At 45.0% G+C, this 25,831-nt stretch overlaps 1 protein-coding gene across 1 annotated transcript in view; it reads right to left on the bottom strand.

Moving 5' to 3' along the window:
* p115 (General vesicular transport factor p115) overlaps nucleotides 1-25,831 on the bottom strand; it is a 311,820-nt gene that overhangs the window by 160,724 nt on the left and 125,265 nt on the right. The window contains 1 exon segment of the mRNA XM_067084261.1: nucleotides 11,495-11,649. Coding sequence (XP_066940362.1) covers nucleotides 11,495-11,649 — 155 coding nt within the window.

Raw genomic sequence — 25,831 nt, 5'->3', positions numbered from 1 at the left:
CATAAAATGCGACAAATTTCGCATGCTTACGGTAGCTCAGGTACGGACTCTACTTCCGCGTGGAGCTGTCACCACCTCTATCGATCTTTCAGACGCTTATTATCACGTCCCGGTTGCGCGGAACTTCTCTCCGTTCCTTGGTTTCAGACTCGGGAATCAAGCCTACTCCTTCAGGGTCATGCCCTTTGGTCTAAACATTGCGCCCAGGATATTTACCAAGCTGGCGGACACGGTAGTTCAACAACTCCGGTCCCGAGGGATATCCCTAGCAGCGTACCTAGACAATTGGATAATTTGGGCACCAACAGTTCTAGAGTGTCGAAAGGCTACGTCCATGGTCATCAACTTCCTGGAGTCGTTAGGTTTTCAGCTGAACAGAGAGAAGTCCCGCCTGACTCGGAGTCCCGGTTTCAGTGGCTGGGTCTCCAGTGGGATCTGTTCTCTCACACGTTATCCCTCCCGCCTCCCAAGAGGAAGGAGATAGCATCTCTCACCAGAAAATTTCTGAAAAACCAATCAGCATCCCGCGGTCCCAAGAAAGAGTCCTTGGGTCTCTTCAATTTGCCTCAGTGACGGACCTGCTCTTAAAAGCAAAATTAAAAGACATAAACAGAGTGTGGCGGAGTCGAGCCAATGTCAAGCTCAGAGACAAGGTCTCCTCTATTCCTCGAATCTTAAAGCAAGACTGCGGCCTTGGGCCACAGTCAGAGGCCTGTCCAAGACAGTTCCGCTTCAATTTCCCCCCCCGGCACTAGTTGTTCACACAGACGCTTCCTAAGCGGCTGGGGAGGATATTCTCCAAAACAAAAGTACAAGGAACGTGGTCCACTATGTTTCAGCAGTTCCATATAAACACCCTGGAAGCTATGGCGGTTTTTCTAACTCTAAAGAAAATCCGCCCCCAACCGGATTCATATCAGGCTGGTATTGGACAGCGCAGTGGTAGTTCATTGCATCAACAGGGTGGCTCCAAATCAGGTCGAGTAAACCAGGTAATGGTTGCTATCTTCTCCCTGGCGAACAAGCACAGTTGGCATCTGTCAGCCACCCACCTAGCGGGGTGCAGAACGTGGTGGCAGATTCCCTGTCCAGGGCTACTCCGTTGGAGACGGAGTGGTCCCTGGACGGGAATCCTTCAATTGGATTTGCCGCCAGGTTCCGGGTCTCAAGTGGATCTGTTCGCAACGGAGAGCAACTTCAAGCTCCCCTGTTATGTGGCCCCAACCTGGACCCCAGGCGCACGCCACGGACGCGATGACAGTAGATTGGAACAATTGGGAGAAGATTTATCTGTTCCCTCCAATAAACTTGCTGCTGAAAGTATTACACAAACTCAGGACATTCAAAGGTCAACCAGCCCTGGTAGCCCCTATTGGCCGAAGAGCAATTGGTTCCCTCTTCTTCAGGAACTGGGGTTATGGAGTCTTGGATTCCCAAGCCCAACCTGACCCAGACAGTACAAACCAAGACTGTGTCAGCTTCCTCAAGAATTCAGAATGCCCTAGTTTTATGGACTTTATAAAGTTCGCAGCCCAAAAGGGAGCAAACATTGACCCTGTTAACACTCTGTTTCTAGAATCAGACAAAAGAGATTCTACTCTTAGACAGTATGACTCAGCAGTCAAAAAATTAGCCTCCTTCCTGAAAACATCTGAAGCCAAAATCATGACGACTAATCTAGCGGTTTCCTTCTTTAGATCACTGTTTGAGAAAGGCCTTGCCCCGGCCACTATTACAACAGCCAAGTCAGCCCTGAAGAAGGTATTCTTATATGGCTTTAAAATTGACCTTACAGATTCCTATTTTTCATCTATCCCCAGAGCATGCGCTCGTCTGAGACCCGTATCACGCCCACATTCGGTTACGTGGTTCCTCAATGATGTTCTTAAGTTAGCATCAGAGATTGACAACTTTCAATGCTCTTATCAGGATCTGTTAAGGAAAACTTTATTTCTGATTAGCTTGGCTTCAGGTGCCAGAATCTCAGAGCTGTCAGCTCTCACTAGAGGTGATGATTTTGTGAACTTCCTCCCGTCTGGAGAGGTCCTCCTTTCCCCTGACCCTAGATTTTTAGCCAAAATGAAGACCCACAAGACAGGTGGTCCCCTTGGAAGGTGGTGCCCCTTCCACAAGACCAGTCTTTATGTCCAGTGTATACCCTTAAGTCTTACCTTTAAGAACTCCACAGAGTAAGTCGGGTCCTCTTTTTATCAGGGAGAAAGGTGGTACTCTATCACTAAATGCAATAAGACAACAGATTTTATATTTTATTAAACAAGCCAACCCAGATTCAGTTCCTAAGGTTCATGATATTCGAGCAGTCGCTACTTCCATTAATTACTTTCATAATATGGACTTCTCAGAACTCTCTAAATACACGGGTTGGAAATCACCTCTAGTGTTTAAACGCCACTATTTAAAATCACTCGAAGCCCTGAAATTTTCTACAATAGCTGTGGGAAGTGTCATCTCCCCACCTTAATTAATCATTTTCCTTATCCTCTCCTATCCCCCCCGCCTGCCTGCCTCATTTACTTCTCTGCTTATCCTCCTGGTTGATCATGCCTCACTGCCTTGCTCCTCATATTGATGTATCTTGTCTCTGTTGAGTGGAAACTGTGATCTGACATGTTATGATTGTGTTTTTCTTGTGGGGTACTGGGCGGTTTTTATTTTGCTCCATGTACCCCAGATATATATATGTATAACTGTATGTAATTATTTCCCATTTTATATTGTCTCTTACGTGTGTAGCTGTAAGATTACGTGTGTAGCTATAAGATTGTGTATGCCATTTAGCCTATGTAATTTTCATATGTCATTATGCTTTTGTAGTATTAAGTATTTTTGGGGTTTTTTCCCTGCCACACTGTGGACTTCCTCACATTTTTCATAATGTTAAGCTTTTACTGTACTTTAGATTTAGTATTCTTTTTCACATGTAAGAGATACCCTGATTAAAACCATTTTCGTAACTTATGTTTTTTCTTCAGGTTACCTTGTTTCCTCGTAGTTTGCAGCCTTGGCATGATTCTCTATCACTATTTCACCGGCTGACACGGGCTGGACTCAGAAAAGGGATTTTGACAAAGGAAAAATCTATTTCTGAGGAAGGCCCCATGTCACCCGGGTGACCCTCCCTGACTCACTTGTTGCTTCCCCTACTTGCACATGCCAAGTCTGGGGTTAGTGCTAGCCTGGAATGAGGTAGGTGGCGCTGGTGTCGCCGAGCTGGCGGGCGTTTGTGTGTGGGGGCTGTAACGGCTCACCACTCTCTTCTGGGGTTTTAACAGGAGATATCTTTCGAGTAAGACTCCGTGGTAGTGATCCTTCACTCACCCTTCGTTATACCGACGTCTTCCTTGGAGAAGACGCTCGATCTGGGGGTAGTAACCCCAGCTTTCCTGAAAGCTCTTTTTTCTCTGGTATATCTAGCATTTTATACCTAGAAATTCGTGCTATAATGGAATTTCACTGGGTGACACGGGGCCTTCCTCAGAAATAGATTTTTCCTTTGTCAAAATCCCTTTTTGGGGATAATCATAGAATGTCACTCGACTCTTGTGCTGCCAGGTTTTTAGGAGGCTAATGAGCCCCTCATTCATATCCTCCTTTTGATGTTCTTTGCTTCTTTTGCTTTCTTGAATGCATAGCAGACATTCATTTCCTGGTCTTCTCTTTCATCTGAAGGCCTTTCAGGCTTTCTCCTGTCATTTTTCTCATAATAGGCAGCAATGAACTTGCTGCATAGCCGATATCATGTTCCAATCTTTATGACCGAGCTATCACTCAATTTATTGAGTCCTCCAAGCTCACTCCTAAACATAACTTTGTTTGTTGTTGTTACATATTTCGAAACATATTGTGTATCTTTTTCAAGGCCATAAAACGAAAGACAATCCTCTTCCAAACGTGGTTTATGCATTCTTCCTTGAGCACTGGATATGGAGTGCCATAAGGACCAGTGCCCTCATTCAAACTGCATACTCCTTTATATGCTGTTGAATCCCCTTCACCAACAAATACTTTATATATGAATTTCCTGTCTAGTGATCTTTGCCACAATGCGAGAGCACCAGCAGCTTCCATATCTCCAGAAGCTACATCACGGTCAGCAATTACATCTTGAAAATGCTCATTCTCTTCCTCCTCCCCCTCCTCATCATCAGATAACTTCAAAACAAAGTCGTCGGTGCCATCATCATCATCATTATCTTGATATATTTTTGCAAGGGAATAATAGATTTCACTCAGAGCAAGCTTCGTAATAGGAAGTACTTGGCATCTCCTCAGCACACGTGGTTGGTGGCAACATTAGCTGTGTCTTTACTTTTAGCTTCAAGATAAGTTTTGATATTGCGAGAGCTTGCTTCCCTTTGTTTACTAAACTTCTTTTTTGGCGTGTTGGTAATATATATAATACACAATTGATGTCCAAAAGTCCGAGGAAGTGTTGCAATGGATTGAAAATAACAAATACACAATTACATCAAAGAAATATAAGAATTCTCTCTCGGGACAACCGGCTCGCATTATTCAGTCCTGGGAAGAGTTGCCATCTCTATCAGGAAAACATATTGTACGGCATATGAAAGAATACCTGTACACAATGAAAAGAAATACAAATACCTGAAGAATGAATGCAAAATGAATTAGTAAAACCACCCCTAACCAGACCTTTAATTCTCTACTTAGGTGTGGCCTTTAAATTGGCCTTTAAACCATTTAAAAGGCTTCGTATTGATATTATCTTACGCGTGGCAATGGCCAGGACCCATATCTGTGGAAATATGACGATAACTAATTTTCACGAATTTGAGCCAATATCACCAAAATCGCAGGTCGCCAATACCCTTAATCTTCTTCTCGGGATCAGACGGGCTGATGTTACCTTCAATGATAGTCCTGAGGGAGCATTTGTCTTCTTTATATCCTTTATAGAATTTTTCTTGGTAAAAAATTTTTATGTCATCAGAGGTGTCGAGGCAAGGTTCCTGATGGCACCAATTGTTCACGGCTCCTGTAATGCACTTGTCTACCTCCAGATTCATGTGTCCATTATCAATGAAGATCTGGGCAGCACGTTCCAGCTCTCCATGGGTGTCAGTCCAGGAGGAACAGTGCTCCAGGGTTACTACAACGGCAGAGGTAGTCATCCCACTTGGAATAAAGGTTCTTCATTTCTTCGACAAGTGTGGTCCTTTCACATTCTTTGGAAGTCAGCTGCCATTGTAGTAAGGATCTCCTTAAGTTCCTCGTCCCCGGTTCTTGCTGTGCGGTGGGGTCATGATGCCAGAGACAAGTATACGAAGGAAGAACACACTCTTTAAGGCAAGTTTTGTTGGATAAAATGGCTGCATTTTGCGAATTGATTTTATACTGAGATTTCTTCTCAATTCTTCTAATAATTTGCTTTTCCTGCACATCAATATTAGTAAATAATTGGCCAATGTTCATACTTCGTTGGAGAAAACAGTGTATTTCTTACAGCAGAAATTCTTTATTTAAACCATTACAGCAGGTAACTAAAACCTGGGATGTAAATCCGTAGATTTTCCTGATGGTATTTTCGGTGGTATTTCTTTGTTCTTTTTCTGATGTCTATCTGGTATTTCTAGTACTCTTTCTGTCAACATGTTTCGACCAGCTCGATGGTCATCTTCTGGATGCTGGGATGAGTCTGGAGACACAGGGCCTTCGTGGCAGTATATAAAGACTCAATACCATCCTTACTCCTTATGTTCCTGGATATCACAGCTTGAGGTCCTCAGCAGAGTTCCTGGAAGCCCTTAGAGCGACATCCCTCGTGGAGTCCCTCTTCGCGAATGTTCCTGTCAATGAAACGATCTAAATAATGTTGGATCATGTATATAGGGACCCCACTACTCCATCACTGAACATGAGTGAAGTAACTCCATCACTGAATATGTATGAAGTAACCTGTGTATCGTAGTATAGAACTTAGGCTACGATTAGGTTAGTACATTTCAAACCGTTTAGACTATACAATTATACTTACGATTTGAAATGCTCTACTTGTTCTGAATGAGTCGGAATACCTTCCCTCAGGTGCCAGTTGACAATGTTACTCCAATAGTCACCATGTTCGGTGAGAGCCTCAGCCAGGAGGAGGGGTTGAAAGGTGTCAGTGGTTCACAGGGTGCCTTGATCTTCATACTTCTGAATGGTATCCAAAAGGTACTCTATTTCCAGGCATTTCTCCAAGAGCCTCAGTTAAGGCCCATGCTCAAAATCTTGTCTTGTTCAGGTGTTGGTGTATATTCCATGAGACTGACATATTCCTCCCTCTTCTGCGGGAGCCGTAATTTTCCACCATTTAGGGCGATCAATTTCTTAGCCATTGTCCTCATCTTTTGCCCTTACATCTTTCTCCTCCAGGTGACGTACACATCCTTTGATGTTGCTGGGTTGTCCTTGTAGAGGGGTTGTCGTTGCTGTAAACTACTCCATCCTCTTCCAAAGCACTCGGAGGGCCTGCTCCAGGGTTACTACAATGGAGGCGGTAGTCATCCCACTCGGAATAAAGGTTCTTTATTTCTTCGACGAGTGTGGTCCTCTCCCATTCTTTGGAAGTCAGCTGCCATTGTAGCCAGGATCTCCTGAAGTTCCTCGTCCCGGTTCTTGCTTTGCGGTGGGGTCATGAAGCCAGAGACAAGTATACAAAGGAAGAAGACCCTCTTTGAGGCAAGTTTTGCTAAATAAAATGACTATTTTGCGAATTGATTTTATACTGAGTTTTCTTCTCAGTAGTTCTAATAATTCGCTTTTCATGCACAACAATATTAGTCAATAATTGGCCAATGTTCATATTTCAATAGATAAAACAGCATATTTCTTACAGCAGAAATTCTTTATTTAAACCATTACAGCAGGTAACTGAAACCTGGGATGTAAATCTGTAGATTTTCCTGGTGGTATTTTCGGTGGTATTTCTTTGTTCTTTATCCGACGTCCATCTAGTATTTCTAGTATGACATGTTTCGACCAGCTCGATGTTGGGATGAGTCTGGAGACAGGACGCTCATGGCGGTATATATGGACTCAACATCATCCCTGGTGATCACAGCTTGAGGTCCTCAGCAGAGTTCCTGGAAGCCCTTAGAGCGACGCCCCTCGTAGAGTCCCTCTTCACGAATGTTCTGTCAACGAAACAATCCAAATAATTTTGGATTATGTATATAGGGACCCCACTACTCCATCACTGAACATCCCTGAGCACGCCCTCTTTGCCCCCTGGAGAGATGTACCAAAAATGCCCCTTTCTCCACCCACAGAGCCCATATGTACACCCAAATCAACAGTGTAGCGATGGGTTCTCCCCTTGGAGTCCTCTTCACAAATTTTTACATGGCACCATCGAGAAGAGTGTCTTTAACAATATAAGAAACGCAAATGTACATACGGTACAACAATGACACCTTCGTCAGCACTGCGACAAGTGAAGAAATAGAGAGATTGAGGCATGCCTTCCACATCCACAACTGTCTCAACTTCACAACTGAATACAGCCACAATCGTCATCTCCCCTTCCTTGACATCCTCGTAAAACCTGGGCATGTCTAAATGGAGAGAGTGAGTGCCTCTAGAGAGATATAAGCAATCCGCCATCAGTGCCTTCATAAGAGGAGCTCTCTTGCACTGCTCCTCCTGGACTGACACTCGTGGAGAGCTGGAACGTGCTGCCCAGATCCTCATCGATAATGGACACACGAATAGGGAGGTAGACAAGTGCACTACAGGAGCCATGAACAGTTGGTGCCATCAGGAACTTCGCCTCGACACCTCTGATGACATCAAACTTTTCTATCAAGGAAAATTCCATAAAGGATATAAAGAAGACAAACGCGCCCTCAGGACCATCATTTAAGGTAACATCAGCCTGACCAATACCGAGAAGATTAAACTGCCTACGCCTCCTGGAAGCCCTACACATCGGGAGAGAGAAGCTGAATCTCGATGCCATACAGGAGACAGGGAACCAATCAGACTGTTGGGCTTCGGTCCAGGAAGCAATCAAGAGGTTCTTTTTTTTTTCTACTTGCTTGTGTCTGCCAGCCGCCAATCCCCTCACAAATATTCTCATCATCATCCCTGATGGGGGGTCAGAGGGGAGAGATAGGATTGGGAGACTCATGAGGGCTGGTGATCGTCAGACTCACAAGGGCTGGTGATCGTCACTGAGGATCTATCTTCCTCTGGAGGCACTGGGGAGGGGGACAAGGTTGTGAGTCAATCAGTTCCCTCCGAAAGGTCCATAGGTGATTGGGGTACTTCATCCGAGGGAGAGAGGGCAGTTCCCACTTGGGAGGGTACGGCCACCTTGACTTCGCCTCACACCCTCACTTCTCTCGTGTTGCTGGGAGGCAAGGTAATAATAGATGCCCCTCTTTCAAAGGAGTCTGGTGGCTTGCTGTACAATTGTCTTATGATTCCTGCACTCCTCTGATCACATCCCAGATCCGTGAAAGATTGTTATTTGTTTCCATAGTTTTAAGACTGTAGAATGAATCCTGTAATCCTTTGATCACGTCCCAGATCCGTGAAAATTTATCACTTGTTTCCTGAATTTTTCCAAGCCTTTTCAATTTTTTCTGATGTATTTTGCTGTTTGGAAGGTATTTTCTGCCATATGGTACACTGCAGGTTGGGTTAGATCAGCAGGCCCCTTTGGAGGCAGATTGTAAGGGTCATCAGAGTAGTTTTTCACAGGGCAGGTCCTTAGCCACTTAGTGATATATGATATTTTCCTGTGAGAGGATAAGTTTTTCACAGGTTGCTCCTGGAGAATGGTTTCTTGTATCAGGTCTTTGCATTTTGTATGTGCAACATTAATTTCCTCATCGGAGAAGGCGGCACTGACTGATTGTGTAGTAGACTTGACGTCAGAACGGTTTTGATTGGTACTGTATAAAGTAAAGACAATTGTTCGTGAGTACAGAACTAGTGTGTGGGGCCCAGGCGTTGTTAGGTGCCATGGTCCCTTGTTTATCGGCTGGAGGTTGGTCAGATGACATTTTTGCTAGGAAACGAGAGAGAGACCTCCAACACGCCCGCCCCACAGTACATAAGGTAGTAAAAATAATAAAAGTAATTTTCTATTACATTTCAAAGGATGAAAATTAGTATTTATCACATATGATCAAATGATGCATTAAAGATCTTTTATCATATATGATCATAAATGAGAGCATTAGAAGAGAGAGAGAGAGACCAAAGAGAGAGAGAGAGAGAGAGAGAGAGAGAGAGAGAGAAACTATCTTTTATCATTTCATGTCATTCTTATTTCTCACGAATGATTCAGACACACGACATACAAATAATAAATGTAATTTTTTTCCTTAATAAATCAGTATTTACCTTGAGACAGATATATACTGGACTGAAGTCCATTTCATCATTCATGGTAACTTGGCTTGAAATTTGGAGGGAGATATCCTAGCCCTGTTTAATATATCACATAGCATATGAGATGGTAAATTTCCATATGAGATTAAAAAACATGTTTTCAATGAAATAATTTTCCATAAGAAAATTTTGTTCTATTACATGAAATAATTGTTCTAATTTGCCAAACAATTCCTCTTACAATTCAATGAAACCAGCTAGATTTTGCATCTCTTTTTACGTACCATAATGTTATAATGCAGTGATGTCATCATCCTCCTCATCGTCACCGTTATAGCCTATCATGGTATTACAACAATCAAAATGCAATTCTGTAATACAGTACTGTTGTTTTACTATAAATACAAGATGGCAGCCTCCAACAGTTCTAACTGAATGAGTTGTGTTGCTGACCCAGCATTTTTTGGGCAAGGTTTTGAGTGTTGGAATTTTTGCATATTTTGCCTCTTTTAAAGGTTGGTCCACATATTATAATGCCATTCACATAACATATATTTCATAATTTCCAACCTGCCTCATACCAGGAATTTCTGACACTAGGTTATTATACTGTAATAGAAAATGGCCACTGACATATCTCCACCCAACTACAACCAGTTATCAGTTAACAAGTCCTTCCTACAAGAGAGGTTTGTGGCTGATATATATTGGTTCGAAGATAAAAATGTATTATTTCCCTATGTTCATAACCCTGCTATAGTATCCAATTTTTTCTTAAAGAAAGATTTCTTTTTACCAAGTGATCATGTCACCCCACTGAGGGTTGTGTTATGCATGACATATTGTTTCTGTGACATTATTTATATTTTACCAATTTGCAGTTATATACCTATTTCGGTGTTTGACATACATCATTAAATCTCTTACTTTTATAATCGTCATCTATGAGAGGAAATGATCTTAAAATGTTAGTAAATCTCTTCCTTAAATCATCCAATATATGATTCTTGTTTTTGCTTAACACAACTTTTTGCTGTTTGTTGCTGAAGACTTGAAGATAAACTTATCCACAGCATCAATTAAGAAATCTGTTTTACAGGTTGACAATCACTAATCCAGCAATTGTTAATCCGGTTCCATTACTAATTCAGTGCTAAACTGTTTAACTGTTGGGTTAAGTGTATTCTACCTAATCACTCTGTAATCCGGCAAAATCACTAATCCGGCACCCCGCGGGTCCCAATGATGCCGGATTAGCGATGGTCAACCTGTATAAACTGAGTGGTATCACTGCAGTATCTTAAAACATTGTAAGGTGGAATTTTGCTAGTGAATGAGATATTTTACCAGTCTGTTTTAATACATTTGTATTATACTGTAGGGTGGAACTACCAGACAGTTTGAAAAAGTTATCATCACTGGATAATGATCACTAGCATGTAAATTATCAATGACATGCCACTCAAATCTGTTTGCATTAGAAACTGAGCAGAAGGAGATATCAAATGATGACATAGCACTGTAACTGTGAGAAAAATGTTTGTATCCTTTTCATTTAAGCAATTAAATCTCTCATTTCAATGTCTAATCTGCCAGCAGATTAGCAGTTTAAATCCCAAAGGGATTTGTGTACACTGGAGTCACAAGCAGTGGTAATGATTGTGGCAATAAATTTATCATTTTGTCATTTCTACTATAAAATAATTGAAGTTTGGTTGGTTACATATATTAAAATTGGTGACATGGTTATTGCTATAAACCTGTAAAGTTAGGGCAGAACACTAAAATTAGGAACTCAAAATTACTAATTTACCATGACACGAAATTAAATAAAATGCTTCTCCCTTACTCAGGCATCTTAAACACCTCTGCACACTCATAACAGAAAGATGGCTGGCTTGAAATTATTCCAAGAACTCTTAACAAAAAATAACTAAAAGACTAACTGTGACTGTAAACAAATTTCTTAGTCACCACCAAAAGTAAAAATATTTTCTCAATTTAACAGATAAAGTACAATACACCTTTTCGATCATCTTAAACTAAACAAAGTGTGAAAAAATATGCAAGTATAAATATTCCTTTTAAAATAAAATAAAAAATATATACAGTATTCACATAAACTTACCATCAGCTGTTTGAGGTAAGAGAGTCTGGATAATCTGGCTCTGACCATTCTGATTACGATACAGAAAGCACTGGAAACAATATAAGACAGCACAGCGAAGCACAAAAGGTTGTTTCTCATTTACCATAGACATCAGCAAAACCACAATGGCAGGCCTGAAAAAGATTGAATAATTTGGAAATGTTTATTAATGTTTATAAACCACAAAATCCCCACCCTTAATGCAAATAAAAATTTACTTCAACACTAATAAAGCTCATGACATTTTAGCCAAAAACAATCTAAAAAAATTGCAAAACAAAAATTTGAACATATAATTTAAATTTAAAGAAATTCTGTAAGATGAATGTTTCAGGGAAAAAAATACACTGAATGCCACACTTCGCATTTAAATTAATTGATTCCTTCCTTTCTACAAATATTTTTCGTACTTTTCAACAGACGCTACCCTACTTACAAACATGCACATTACAAACATTCAGAGATCCGAACAAACGTGATTGCAAAGTAAAATTGTGTCTGGAGCGTTCCTCCTTTGCCACCTGTAAATTCAAATTTTTGTTCTGCGCGCCTATCCTGCTTAGTTACAATTTTTGCCTCTACCCACACCATACAGCACTGTAGCCCACACCAAAGCACAGCCCCAGAATCTTGTACCTGTGCTAGTGGTAAGACGCTCTCTGTTGAGCTCCAAGGTATTCTTGTGATTTTATTGTGAAATAATTAGCCCATTCTTTATCTGTCATGATTAATGGCATGCATGAAGCAAGTAAAGATAGTGGCAGTGGTAAAAAGCGGCAAACTATCTCAATGGAAACTAAGGTGGTAATTATAAAGAAATTAGATATTGTAGTGGTGAAAAGATGGTGGATGTAGCACTCAAGTATATGGTCGATTCCCTGTATTTGTGGGGGATGCATGCCACAACATCCCCCCCCCAAGTTAAAATCCACAAATACTTAAAATCCCCCTCTAAAAATGCCTATAACTGCCTATCTTGAAAGTTCAAACACCAAATGTGTACCTTAAACTATCATCCTACATCAAATATACTTTAAACTATTATCCTATTACTGTATTACTTTTTGAAATGATATTATTAATATCACTTCAAAGTCATCTTAAACATTTTACCCTTAAAGATATATGTACGTACTGTATGGCTTACCGCAACTTGTGAAAATAATCCAGTCCCCCACTACGTATTCAGGCACACACATTTTCTTTCATACAGTTACTATTCAAGTCGTCCCTTTTTCTTTTACAGGGAAAACATTGGTATGTACATAATTCTCTAGAGAAGAGAGAGAGAGAGAGAAATACGTATGCACATAAAAAATTCGATAATACATACATATTAAGATTACGTAAATCATACGGGTACTCACTGGTGATGAATGTTGATTAAAGATGATGATGATGAATTAGCTGTACAGTCCGATGAATAATGACGAAGATATGACTGCACAGCAAAGCAGAGGAGCTGCATCTCCTCTGAGGGTGCCTCTTCTCCTTCTTCAGGAGGCGCTTCATCAGGGGTTTCAGGAGGCACTCCTTCAGGTTGGGGAGGCACTACTTCAGGTGATTGGGGAGGCACTTCTTCAGGCACTTGAAGAGACACTACTTCAAGTGTCTGGGGAGGCTTTGGAGGTTCTTTTGAATGTTTAAAAAACAGTGATAGGCAGCTGCTGTTGCTGCTTCTTCATGCTGACGAGGACTTGATTACAAGGTGCCAATGCCACATCTAGGGCATTTGGAAACTTTAAGGAACATTCCATATAAGATCCCAAGATGAAGCCACATCCTGTGCCTCCTTAATCATCCTCTTAAGTTGGGACAGACGTTCCAAAGACAGGCCCTCATCCTCCTCCTCGTCTCCAGAACCTGGTGTGTCTTCTTCCTCGCTAGCAGACTTCTTCAGCTCTTCCAAATCCTAGTCCGTCAGGGGGGTCAGAGTGGGCATCAATGAGGGTGCCGACTTCATCCTTGGTGATGTCCTCGAAGCCTTCTCCACCTAGAATCCTCACCAACTAGACTGCCTTGTCAATAGCCAAATGTTGAATTTCTTCAGGAGAGAAGCCTTTATAATCATGAACACACTCTGGCCACAACTTCTTCCAGCAGGCACTAAGGTTTTCCTTCATGTCATTCAACGATCGGTCGTTGACGGACAGACATGTGGCAATTGTTAATTTACACCAATACTCCCTCAGTGTAAATTCACGGTCAGTGTCCACTGCATTCTCAAGGTGCTTGAGGGTGTTCCGGGCGTAGAGTGCCTTGAAGGCACGGATCACACCCTGGTCCATAGGCTGGAGGAGAGATGTGGTGTTGGCAAGGATGAACTCGAGCTGGACTCCCTGGTAATAAGATCAAGAGGGTGGCCACCGGCAATATCCATAATCAGCAACACCTTGAACTCCATGCCCAAGTTGTTGAGGTATTGCCTAATTTGAGGGATGAAGCTCTGAATGAACCAGTTAGATGTAAGGACTTTGGTGATCCAGGGCTTGGGGTTGTGGATCCAAACACAGGCAGCAATGCCTTGTTCTCATTCTTGAGGGCCCTGGGGTTTGCAGCCTTGTAAATGAGGCCTGGTTTCAGCATGAGGGTAACCCTAACCTTCTGGGCCCTTGAATCTGGAAGCTTTGGCTTCGTCCTTCATGAGGTATGTCCAGGATGGCATCATCTTCCAGAACAGGCCAGTCTCGTCCATAATGAACACTTTTTCTGGATGGTAGCCCTTCTCCTTTATAATTTTCTTGAAGGTCTCCGGATATTTTGCAGCCGCTTCCGTATCTGCAGATGCTGCTTTCCCATGCAGAGAAGCATTCTTGAGTTGTAACTGCCACTGAAAGCGGTGAAACCACCCCTTGCTGGCCTGAAAACCCCTTGACGTGCTGATGATGGTCCTACTTGTGGCTCTTCCTCCTCCTCCTCTTCTTCTTCTTCTGGTGTAGATTTGTTGAAGCCTAAGAATTCTAATTCCCCTGCGTCATTGCCTTCCTGTGCCTGTACATCACTGCCTTCCTGTGCTTGTACATCGCTGTCTTCGAATACTGCTGGTATAGTTGTCGCACTTTTTGTGGATGATGTTGGAGTCGATGTTCTTCTTAAGGCAGTCCTTTATCCGAACACCAGTGCAGATTTCATCTTAACAACTGTATTATCACACACTGTCAAAACTGTTTTTGCACTACTGAAGCAGCTCATGCTTACAGCCTTCTGTATCTCCACCTCTTTCATCTTAATGTACCACAACATAACTTTTGCCTTCTTTTGTTTAGGCTCTTTGCTAAAAGCCTTAGAAGAAGCAGGGTGTTTAGGACGCATTTTAAGGCACGACTGGCTGTGATACACAAAAATTTAAAACGAAACACACAGATTCGAGATTACACCCGATCAGTACTTAATAAGCAGTAAACTGGGAGAGATGAGGCTCCCACAATTCCATCTTCACGAGATGGGATTGAGGATCCAGCAAATCAATGCCAAGTGTACAGCCGATGAGCACCAAGGAAAATGAATGGCGTTCCTGGATTGGCTGCTTTGCAGATGACAGCCTATAGTGAGTTGAGTATCAATGTGCTTGGGTATACAGCATCCCAAGATGCATTTTCTTTCTCTGCAGATCGCTGGCTTGGGTAGAACATTTTTAAAGAAAAAAAAAAAAAATTACATTATGATAAAATAGTTTTATATATACTTAGCCAACAATTACTTAGCTTAGGGTTTCTACTCGAACGGCAGCTTGAATTCTGAATTCCATGGTAACAATTCTTTTGTTTGTGTACGTGACAAGACCCCAACCACTTTTGAGGTAAGACAGTGGAATTACTGGGTGAGTACATATAAAAATCACAATTTTGTAAACTAATTGTATTTTTCCTAACTATACAAACCTGAGGTCCTTTACAATAGGAATTACTTTCAGCGAAGCTGGGAACAGCCACTGAGCTTTTGAACAAGGTGGTTAGGCAGTTAACTACCGTCCAGACGGCGGGGGTACCGCCTGCCCGGACGTAAACATTCCAATTTGCCTTTCGGCCCAGGTGTCAGATTGAAGGGTGGCATGAGGTGGGCATGAAATGTAATGAAAAGGACCTCAGGTTTGTAGAGTTAGGAAAAATATAATTTAATTTAAAAATTTGTGATTTGTTCCGACACGATATACAAACCATCGGTCCTTTACATTAAGAAGACTCACTGGTTGGAGGGAGGAATTTGAGTGAGTCTCTACGAACTGACTGGAGTTCGCCACACCTTGTGCTCCCTTCCTGGCCGATAGAGTGAGGAAGGGAAAACTGCCTCTGACAAAATGATCAGGTTGTAAGAAACTTAAGGTCAATTGTCAGTGTACTGGGTCCCTTTGCCCGAGTGAGGAAACGTCAGTTCAGGTAAAGTAGGCTAGGAAGAACTTTAAAGTCGGTGACATTAAGGCAAATACAAGCATTGGTGGGTTTGTCTTATTGTCATGGTCTCCTTCCTCCCCTTGCTAGAGGAAGGAGCGGGGTCGGTTCTATGTCCTGAAAGGAAAGAGAATGGAAGCTCTAGTTGAGTGCTTACCTGCATCGACCACCAGATCCAGCATGTAACAGCAGGTCCGCTCCCTACCCGTAGGAAGAGTCAAGATGGGGGGGAAGGAAGAGAGGCCAGTCACTCAACATTCATTCTCCCAATCACAACCGTACATCTTAGGTGAGACGCAACCTGTCCTGTTAGAGGAGCCAGGTAAGCTACACAACTTGTTGAGAAGCCAACACAGGACCCAAGGAAAAAGTGTCCAAGGACTTGTGGGCAACATCCTGAAGGTAGAAGGAAGTCAAGGTGGTCTGTTGGGACCTCACACCCACCTTCAAAACCTGTGGGACCAACAGGTTCTTCCGGAATGCGAGGGACAGACCAATGCTGCAGACCTCGTGAACTCTTCGACAAAGAGTACCAGTGTTGTCTTCTCCAGCAGCAGAATACTCCCTCCTTATCGTCTCACAAAGCCAGAAAGAGATCGTGTTCTTGGAAACTTCTTTCTTGGTCAAGCCAGCGCTAACAAAGAGTCATCAACACTCAGGCCGGAGGTGGCGAGTCCTCTTCAAGTAGCGCTGCAGCACTCTAACATGACATAGTAGCATCTCGTCTGGGTCATTACCAACAAAGTCCTCTATGGAGGGGATTGTGAAAGACTTGAAACGAGTGTCGGGGGCTGATGGATTCTAACTCTTCACTACGAAATCCGGGACAAAATCAAGCGTAACTGATCCCCATCCCCTCAAGTGTTTAACATCAAGGGAAAGTCCTTGAAGTTCGCCAACTCTCTTCGCCGATGCCAGGGCAAGCAAAATGACGGTGTTGAGGGTCAGATCCCTGTCTGACAACTCTCGTAAAGGATCATACGGTGCACGAGTCAGGCTCCTTAGAACGAGAGTCACATCCCATGCAGGGGGCCTGAGATCCCTGGGTGGGCAAGACCTCTTGAAGCTTCTCATCAGTAGGGATATCTCAAAGGATGAGGAGATATCTACACCTTCTAGCTGCAAGACTAGGCTGAATGCGGCCCAATAGCCTTTTGCAGCTGAAATGGAGATGGAGAGAAGCTTCTCTCGGCGAAGAAAGACGAAGTCCATGACCTGCTGAACAGTAGCTCCGACCAGAGACATACCCTGTCCATGACACCATCCACAGAAGACGGACCATTTTCCCTGGTTTACTGCTGCAGAGGATTGTCTGAGGTATCCAGCCATCCCTGTTGCTGCACAACACAAAGCCTCTCGCTCACACGAGACGTTGGATAACCTCCAGCCGTGAAGACACAGGGACTGCACTGCCAGGTGATACCGCTCAATGTGGGGTTGACACAGCAGGTTGGGCCAGAGGAGGATCTCTCTCAGCGGCTCAGAGAGGAGAGCTAGCAGGGGTCGAGATACCAAACGGCCTGCAGCCATTTGGGTGCCACTTGGTTGATCGCTCTGCAAATCAGACAGAACGGAGGAAAGGCGTAGACGTCGAGATTGCCCCACAGGTGCTGGAATGCGTCCTCCGTAGTGGTCCATGGGTCCGGCATGACTGAGCAGTAGACTTGAAGTTTCCTGTTGTGCCGGGTGGCAAACAGATCAATGCCTGGGCACCCCACAGATCAAACAACCTTTCAGCGACTTCCAGGTAAAGGGACCATTCTGTTCCGATCACCTGGTTCTGACAGCTGAGCTTGTCTGCCACGACATTCCTCTTGCCTGGAATATACCTGGTTGACAGCTCTACTGAGTGAGCCACAGCCCACTTGTGCACCTGCATCATCAACTGGTGGTGTGGAAGGGATATTAGACCCCCTTGCTTGTTGACGTATGCCACTACCATGGTGTCCCATCACTCAATCCTGGAACTCTTGGAGAGCCAAGAAGGCTGCTTTGAGTTCCAGGATATTGATGTGAAGGTGCGTGTCATCTCGGTGCCACACTCCCGAAGTCAGCAACTCCTCCAGGTGTGCACCCCACCCATCCCTCGGTCAATGCATCTGAGAACAGAAGCATGTCCAGAGGGGGAGTATACAGGCATACTCCTATTAAGAGGTTCCTGTCGTCCATCCACCAGTCTAGATCCTCTCTCACCTCCTCGATAAGAGGGATGAGAAAGGACTGGGGGTCTCGGGACTGGGACCAATACTCCTTTAGTCCCCATTGTAGAGACTGAAGGTGAAGACACCCATGAGGAACCAGCTTCTCCAATGACGACAGGTGACCGATGACGACTTCCATTGCCTAGCTGGCTGTTCCTGTCGAGACAGAAACCGTTGTGCCGCCTTCCTGAGCTTGCTGATACCAGAGTCCGAGGGAAAGACTTTTGCTGCTACCGTATCTATCATCATACCCAGGTTCTTCATCCTCTGCTTGGGGGTGAGATCTGACCTCTCAAGATTTACTACAATCCCAAGATAGGGGCAAACTTGAAGAGCCAATCCCTGTCCTGTAGCAACTGCAAGCGGGAACTTGCCACGACCAGCCAGTCATCGAGATACCTCAGTAGATGTATCCCGTGTGAATGGGCCCAAGCTGACACTAGAGAAAACACTCTCGTGAACACCTTGGGAGTGGTCGAGAGCCCGAAACAAGAGTACCCTGAATTGGAAGACCGACTTGCGAGAGGATGGATGAATGGGGATTTGGAAATACGTATCCTTCAAGTCCACTGTAAGCATGAAGTCGTTCTCCCTGATGGAGGCGAGCAGGGACCGCGCAGTCTCCATCGTGAACCGAGACTGGCGAATGAAATGCTTCGGGGGTGAGAGGTCTATGACCAGTTCCAACACCCCCGTGGCTTTCTCTATGAGAAAGATTCGGCTGTAAAAGCCTGGGGACTGATTTGATACGATTTCCACAGCACCTTTACTCAGCATGGCTTGCACTTCTTGCATTAGTGCAATGTCCTTCGTAAATCCAGGAAAGTAGGTGCAGAGACGGACCAGTGTGATGGTGAGGGGTGGTTGAGACTCTATGGGTAGTAGATATCCCTCCCGAAGGACATCCACTATCCAGGTCTCGGCTCCGTATCGCTGCCATGTTGCCCCATGGCACGACAGGCAGCCCCCCCCCCCCTCCAGCAGCAGTCGGGGGGAACGCCGCCCCTAGCCTTACCCCTTCTTCTTCTTCTTCCCCTTGCCCACTTTACCAGACTGGAAAGCAGTCTGAAAGGGGCACAAAAGCCCACCCTTTCCAGAGGAAAAAGATGACTGGGTGTTTCCACGGAACATGAAGACCCAGAGGTCTTAGCCACTGCCTGGTGAACAAGGCGGTCGCTGTCATCGGCCCGACACCTGTCCACTGCAGCATCCACCAACTCTCTACGGAAGAGAGAGGTAGAACCCAGCAACGGTCCGTTCCGCGGGGTCATTGCCGACTCGGGCCCCATGGACCTGACGAAGCGAAAAAGAACAGTGTCTCTCCGCTCAAGAACCAGGTTGGCCCACAGGTTTGCCATCTGGTGGGCGAGGTAGGAGATGGGTCTACCTCCAGACTGGCACAGTCTCCCGAAAGCAGAGTCCTGCCTGGGTAGATAGCGCCCGAGGAGGCAGCCACTTTGGATACTGTGAATGACCATAGATCCAACCAGGAGAATGCCTGGAAAGCTGCCATGGCAGTGGCTTCCAGGGTTGCTGCCTCTTGCTGTGAAAGAGAAATACTCTCCGCAGTAAGTTGCTACAACAAGAGACCAGGACCTAGATGAACCAGATCTGAGTCAACCTGTTTAAGCGGTAATCACCCTTCTAAGGGTGTGTAGAAATGCTTCTGTTGAGGAAGAGGAGGGGGAAGCAGCCTGTCTAAGTGGTTCGATCACGGAGAATTGTCTTGCCCAGACACAAGACCATTCACTTGATCGAGGACCCCCTTAGTAAGAGTGGGCCACGGCAGCCCCACCAAAACCTTGCATTCTTTTTTCAGTCCCCAGAAGGATTTGAGGCGCGAAGGACGAACCACAGAAGAGGCCGTGGTCCCTTCCCCGAGGTCACTGTGCTTATGAATCAGCGCAATTACCTTTGAAAAGGTCCTCTGTATCTCGGGTGTCAGCATCCTGGGGAAGAGGACCCTCGAGTCCTTCCAGGGTGCGGTCCTCCCGATCTACTCTCCCTGCAGGAGGGAGAACCTCGGCAGACCCCTGTGATCCTTCCAGCACCACGCGGGCGTACGATCTGGTCGATCCGAGAACCGAGCCAGGAACATAAGCCCCCAAGGTTGAACTCGGGAGACGACTCACCAGAGTTCCTTCTGTCCAACTCACACCTAGGGGGAGCCCAGGAGGTTGAGGGAACGGGCGAGGAGAATCAGGCACCCCAGCCAGTCTTGCTGGCAGACCAGCAGGAGCAGCGGGCCGGGAGCAGTCAACAACCTGAGGTGATGACGGCAACCCGGGTAGAGGAGAACGCTTTCGTCTCAGCAAAGCGTTGTCCCAAGGAGAGCAGAGCGGTTCGTGCAAGTCGAGCCAGGCTGGCCACAAGAACGCAGGAGCACTGGACAGATGAGAAATCAGGCCCTCCAATGTAGGAAAGTCAGGTAGACCGAGGTGCAGCCAGGTAGATGTGAGGTCAGTAACCTGCCCAACAAGAGACTCCTCCACTGCCAAACCTGAAGGCAAAGTCAGGTCTAAAGAGGAAGCCTCTACTTGCCCCAGGGGAGAAAATCTCCCCCCCCACCCCCGAGCTAGGAGAGGACCCCGAGAGGATGTCCTGATCGTCCACTCACCCGCGACCTTCCACACCAGATGAAGTGAGTGTAGAAGGCAAGGGGGAGTCCTCACCCAAAGGAGAAGCAGCAAGAAGGGGAAGCCCGCTGGGAGGGAGATATGATCCCGACGGGTTGGCCACCAAGGGAGCCATCGGGGGTGTATGACCCTCAGATGACGCATTGGCGGGCTTTCTTTGGTACTGTCCCCTCCCCTCAAACTTCCCCCATTGCTCAGCAGACCAGGAACAACACTTTGAGCAAGGAGAGTTATGGGAACACACATGTCCTCTGCAGGTGAAGCAAAGGGCGTGTGGGTCCATATCAACATACGAGCAGAAGCTATTGCACTTCTTCCTCCTAACCCCAGGACATTCAGGCTAGGGGAAGGAGGGCTTACGGGGCTTATCAATATTCATTATCAACCACAAAACAAGAAAGATCCCACCAGGAAAACAGCTCAACAGCAGTCAGGGCAGAGAGCGAGAAACACGTCTGCAGTACACAACGGCCTAAAGCAAACTGGAATGTTTACATCCGAGCAGGCAGTACTCCCATCTCCCGGACAGTCGTTAACTGCCTAACCACCTTGTTCAAAAGTTCAACTACAGTTTCCAGCTTCACTGAAAGTAATTCCTAATGTAAATGACCGACGATTTGTATATCTTGCCGGAACAACTTTATTTTATCATAAAAATGTCATTTTATATAAGTAACTTATCCAGTAATTACTTAGCTGATTTCACATTGAATGGCGATGGGGAATCATGGACAACAATATAATACTCCAACACATAAGTTATGTGAACTAATATAAGCAAGCATTAAGACCATGCTTGTTGTTTCCTTACCTGGTAAGAGCGCTGCTGCAGGTAATTACTGCCTCTGGTTGGCGCTCATCTCAACCTGTAGCGACATGGCGGTATAGCCGGGATCGCCTCTACTGAAGTGGGACTCTACTCTGCAGCTGACAAAAACAAAGGTCTACCAAAGGCCAACATCTGTCATCTGCCCAGGCACAGTACCGTTATAAAATGAAAACCAAACAACAATATCACCTACCCCATATAATATAAAAACATGACCACTACCTAACACTAAATCTGGTGGGCACTCCCAGTATCTTGTACCCTGCAAGGCTTTCCCAGGACTCAACACCACATTGAAGGTGAAGATATAGAAACATAGGAAGGGATACTTCCTACATTTACTCACCCAACACTACACTAGCTATGGACACAGGTCCCAAAGTACTGCAGTTCTCATATAGTTTTACATCCCTCAGGCAATGCATAGCAAACACCAATTTGTTTCTCCAGTACGTTTCTCCAGTGCTTGAAGACTACTGATGTAACGACTGCCCTTACATTGTGTGCCTTAACTTTCATGATTTTTAAGTCATTTTCCTCTACCTGGGAATGAGATTCCATAATGAGATCCCTGAAGAAGGAAATGGCATTCTCTGACAAGAGTCAAAGAGGATTTTTAACTGAGCACCACAAATTCAAAAATTGTCCTCTAATTTCCTCGGCTCAGCGCACGTAATACCTGAGGGCTCTCACCGGGCACATCACTCTCTCCTCCTCTTCCGTCCCTAAAATATTATCTAAACTTTTAATGGTGAAAGAATGAAGCCAAGTTTGTGAAGGGTTCTCGTTCTTTGCTAAAAAAAACCTTCGAAGCATGGACTAGACAACCACTTAAGCACTACATCTAGATTCCACAAGAAGTTCTCCTCCTTTCTAGATTTGGCAATATTTAACAACTTAATAAGGTCCGAAAGATCTTGGTTAGAAGAAATGTCGAGACCTCTGTGACGGAAAACAGAGCTGAGCATCACTCTATAACCTTTTACAGTGGAGGAAGACAGTCCTTTTGAAGATCTCAAATACAGAAGAAAGTCCCCTAATTGAGGGATAGATGTCTGAGAAGACAAACACTGTTTCTTCTGCAGCAGCTTCTAAATACTTTCCACTCTGCTGGTAGAGTTTGTTGGAAGAGTCACGTCTACACTTGGCGATGGCCTCCGCCATCAATCTCAAAAATCCCTTTGCCCGGATGAGCTTACTGACATTCGAAAGCCTGTCAGGGCCAGAATGGATAGGCCTTGATGGAATTTCCTGCAATGTGGTTGTCTGAGAAGACCTGGAATAGCAGGGAGGAGCCTTAGCAAGTCTATGAGGGGATCTAGAAGGTCCAGGAGCCATTCCTTCTGTGGCCAAAAGAAGGCCACAAGTCATCCATACGTTGATGTGTGAACGGTACTTCTTGAGGACTTCCCTTATCATCTCGAATGGAGGGAAGGCATAAAGGTCCAAATCTGACCAAACTTGGATCATCACATCTGTTGCCCATGTGAAAGGGTCTAGAACAAGAGAGCAAAACAGAGGCAGACGGTAATTTCAGGATGTAGCAAACAAGTCTAGGGTTGGTTGTCCCATAGACTCCACAGGCTGGAGCAAACCTGATGGTCCAGCATCCATTCTGTTGGAAGGACCTGATTCTGGTGGCTCAATTCGTCCGCCAGAACATTGCATCTGCCTTGAATGAAACACACGACCAATTGGGTTCGGTTCTGATCTGCCCAACACAACAGGTCTCTCACTATCTCACACTGAGAGAACGAGTGAGTTCCCCCTTGATGCTTTATGTAGGCCAAGGCTGTGGTGTTGTGGGCATGTACCATAATCATCTTGTTGCAGACTTTTGTTGCAAAGTGTCTTAGTCCTAGGTAAACTGTTTTTAACTCCCTAAGTTGATGTGGAGCCCTTTCTCCTTAGGGGACCACCTTCCTGAGACTTCTTGGGTCCCGAGGAGAGCTCCACAACCTAGATCCGACATGTTGGAAAGAAGTCTAGGTCAGGGCTCACTGGGAGGAGAGATTTCCCTTCTGTCAGCCGTGTTTTCAGACCTTCACCAACACAGGCCTCCTTTATCTCTGCTGTAATTGGAAAGAAGTGAAGGTATTGATGCACTTTCCAATCCCAACATGCTCTCAAGTAAAATTGCAGTGGCCTCAAATGCAGCCTCCCCAGCCTGACATACTATCCAAGGAGACCAGAGTGCTGAGGAGACTCATCCAATGAGTGGCTGAGCAAAAGCGAAGAGAGAGGAACAGGTTGACTTTCCTTAAAACAGTCCTCTACTCTCTTAGGGGACGGCGAAGCCCGAAAATCCAGAGAGTCTATCTGAAACCCCAAATAGAGAATTCTCTGAGTGGGAGTCAGTTGCAATTTCTGGTGATTAAACAATAATCCAAGTTCTTGAGTACTAAGAATCATCTTCTGTAAGTCCTCCATGAAACGTTCCTTCTTGGGAGAATGAAGGAGCCAGTCATCCAAATAGAGCCAGATCTTCACCCCTGCTAAATGAAGCCATCCCTTGAGGAGAACGAGTGCCCGCGTAAAAACCTGTGGGGCAGTCAAGAGGCCAAAAAAGTGTTTTTAACTGAAAAACTTGATCCTTAAAGACAAATCTGAGGTGCTTTCTTGAATCTTCATGAATGGGGATATGAAAGTACGCGTCTTGCATGTCTAGGCAGATCATCCAATCTCTGACAGATAGATGCAAGCACTGACTGGGTTGTCTCCATATTGAATTTTGTCTTCTACATGAAGGCATTCAATGGACTCACGTCAAGCACCGGTCTCCTCCTCCTATAGACTTGGGCACTAAGAATAGCTGCTTGTAGAAGCCCTTCAACTGGATGTTCCTGATTATCTCTATGGCTTCCTTGTTGAGAGAGGAAACCACCTCTGAGAGGGGTGCATACCTCTCCGATCCTTCGGAGTAGGCCATCAATATGATGGGAGTGTTGGTCAAGGGAGGCCTCTCCCTGAAGGGGATAGACTATCCCTCCTTGAGCACTTTGACCACCCACTGGTCTGGCCCCCTCGAGCTCCATCTCTCCCAGAAGAGAAGCAGCCTCGCACCCACTGGGGCATGGAAGACCGGGTTCTCACTTGCAGGTGGATGGTTTCGTAGTTGACTTCTTGATCGTTCGGGGTGTAAACCTAACTGCACCCCTAGGTCTGACTGTGATCTCTGCCTGCCCCGACGAAAGGGCCTCATCTGCAGAGGAGAAGATGTCCTGGTGGGTAGGGTGGTCCAGTCTCTCTGACACTTCATCGACTGTGTCAACAGGTCCTGAGTGGACTTCTTATGTAGGCTGGAAGTGATCTCACTAACAGTGGTCTGCGGGAACAAATGATGTTTATCCAGCAGAGAAAATGGAAGGGCCGATTTCTGTGAAGCTGTCACACCCTTAGAAGTGAAGAGGAAACCCACATTTTCCTTTTCTTTAGAATGCCCATAGCATAGAGGGAAGCTAATTCCTGCAAACCATCCCTGACTGCTTTGTCAGCAAGGAGAGAAAGCCAAGAAGTTCCGTAGTGCACAGTCACTTGGAAGAGAGGGATCCTGAACCTTCTTGGCTAAAGCTCCTATACATCAATCCATAAGGCTCAAAACTTCAAAAGTCTTAAAGAGACTTTTCAACAGGTGGTCCATTTCTTGTGAAGAAAAGAATACCTTAACAGAAGAAAGAGCGAATCTTTGTCCTGCGTCAATAAGTCCTGAGAAGTTCTCCTGGGAGGAGGCAGCCACTCCCATGGAAGGAGCTTCCCCAGTGGCATAGGACAAATAACGAGAATGAGAAAGACGTGAGGCTGGAACACTGAAGCAGGCCTTCCCTTGTTCCCTCTTTTCAGAAAGCCAGTTCTCCACTTCACATAAAGCTTTCTTGGACAAGGACAAAAGAACTAACTTTGGAAGTCCAACAGAGTCTGAAGGCTGATTACTCATCATGAACGATGAAGCCGGGGACGTAGGGGCTGTAGGAGAGAAGACTTTCAGAAGTTCTGTAGCAAAAACCTAAGAAGGGATGCATATGAAGTCGTGGGTGAGTCTTGATCAAAATCTTCAGCCTCTGAAGATACAGGAGACAAGGGAAGATCTGAGGAAGGTGTCGATGTTGACAGTTTGTGAATAAGCTGAAGAATGCTATCCAATCTGCACTGAAGAGGAGCCAAAGCTGGATCCAAACCTGGGTCCAAACCTGAGGAAGGCAGAAGGTTCACCATCAAACTGAATGAGGTTGGCACCTGGAGCTTAGAAGACATCAAATTACATG

The sequence above is a fragment of the Macrobrachium rosenbergii genome, chromosome 41, assembly GCF_040412425.1.
Source record: "Macrobrachium rosenbergii isolate ZJJX-2024 chromosome 41, ASM4041242v1, whole genome shotgun sequence".
NCBI classification, from domain to species: Eukaryota; Metazoa; Arthropoda; class Malacostraca; order Decapoda; family Palaemonidae; genus Macrobrachium; species Macrobrachium rosenbergii.
Note: the sequence above shows the minus strand (reverse complement) of the source record. Positions and strands in the feature narration are given on the sequence as shown.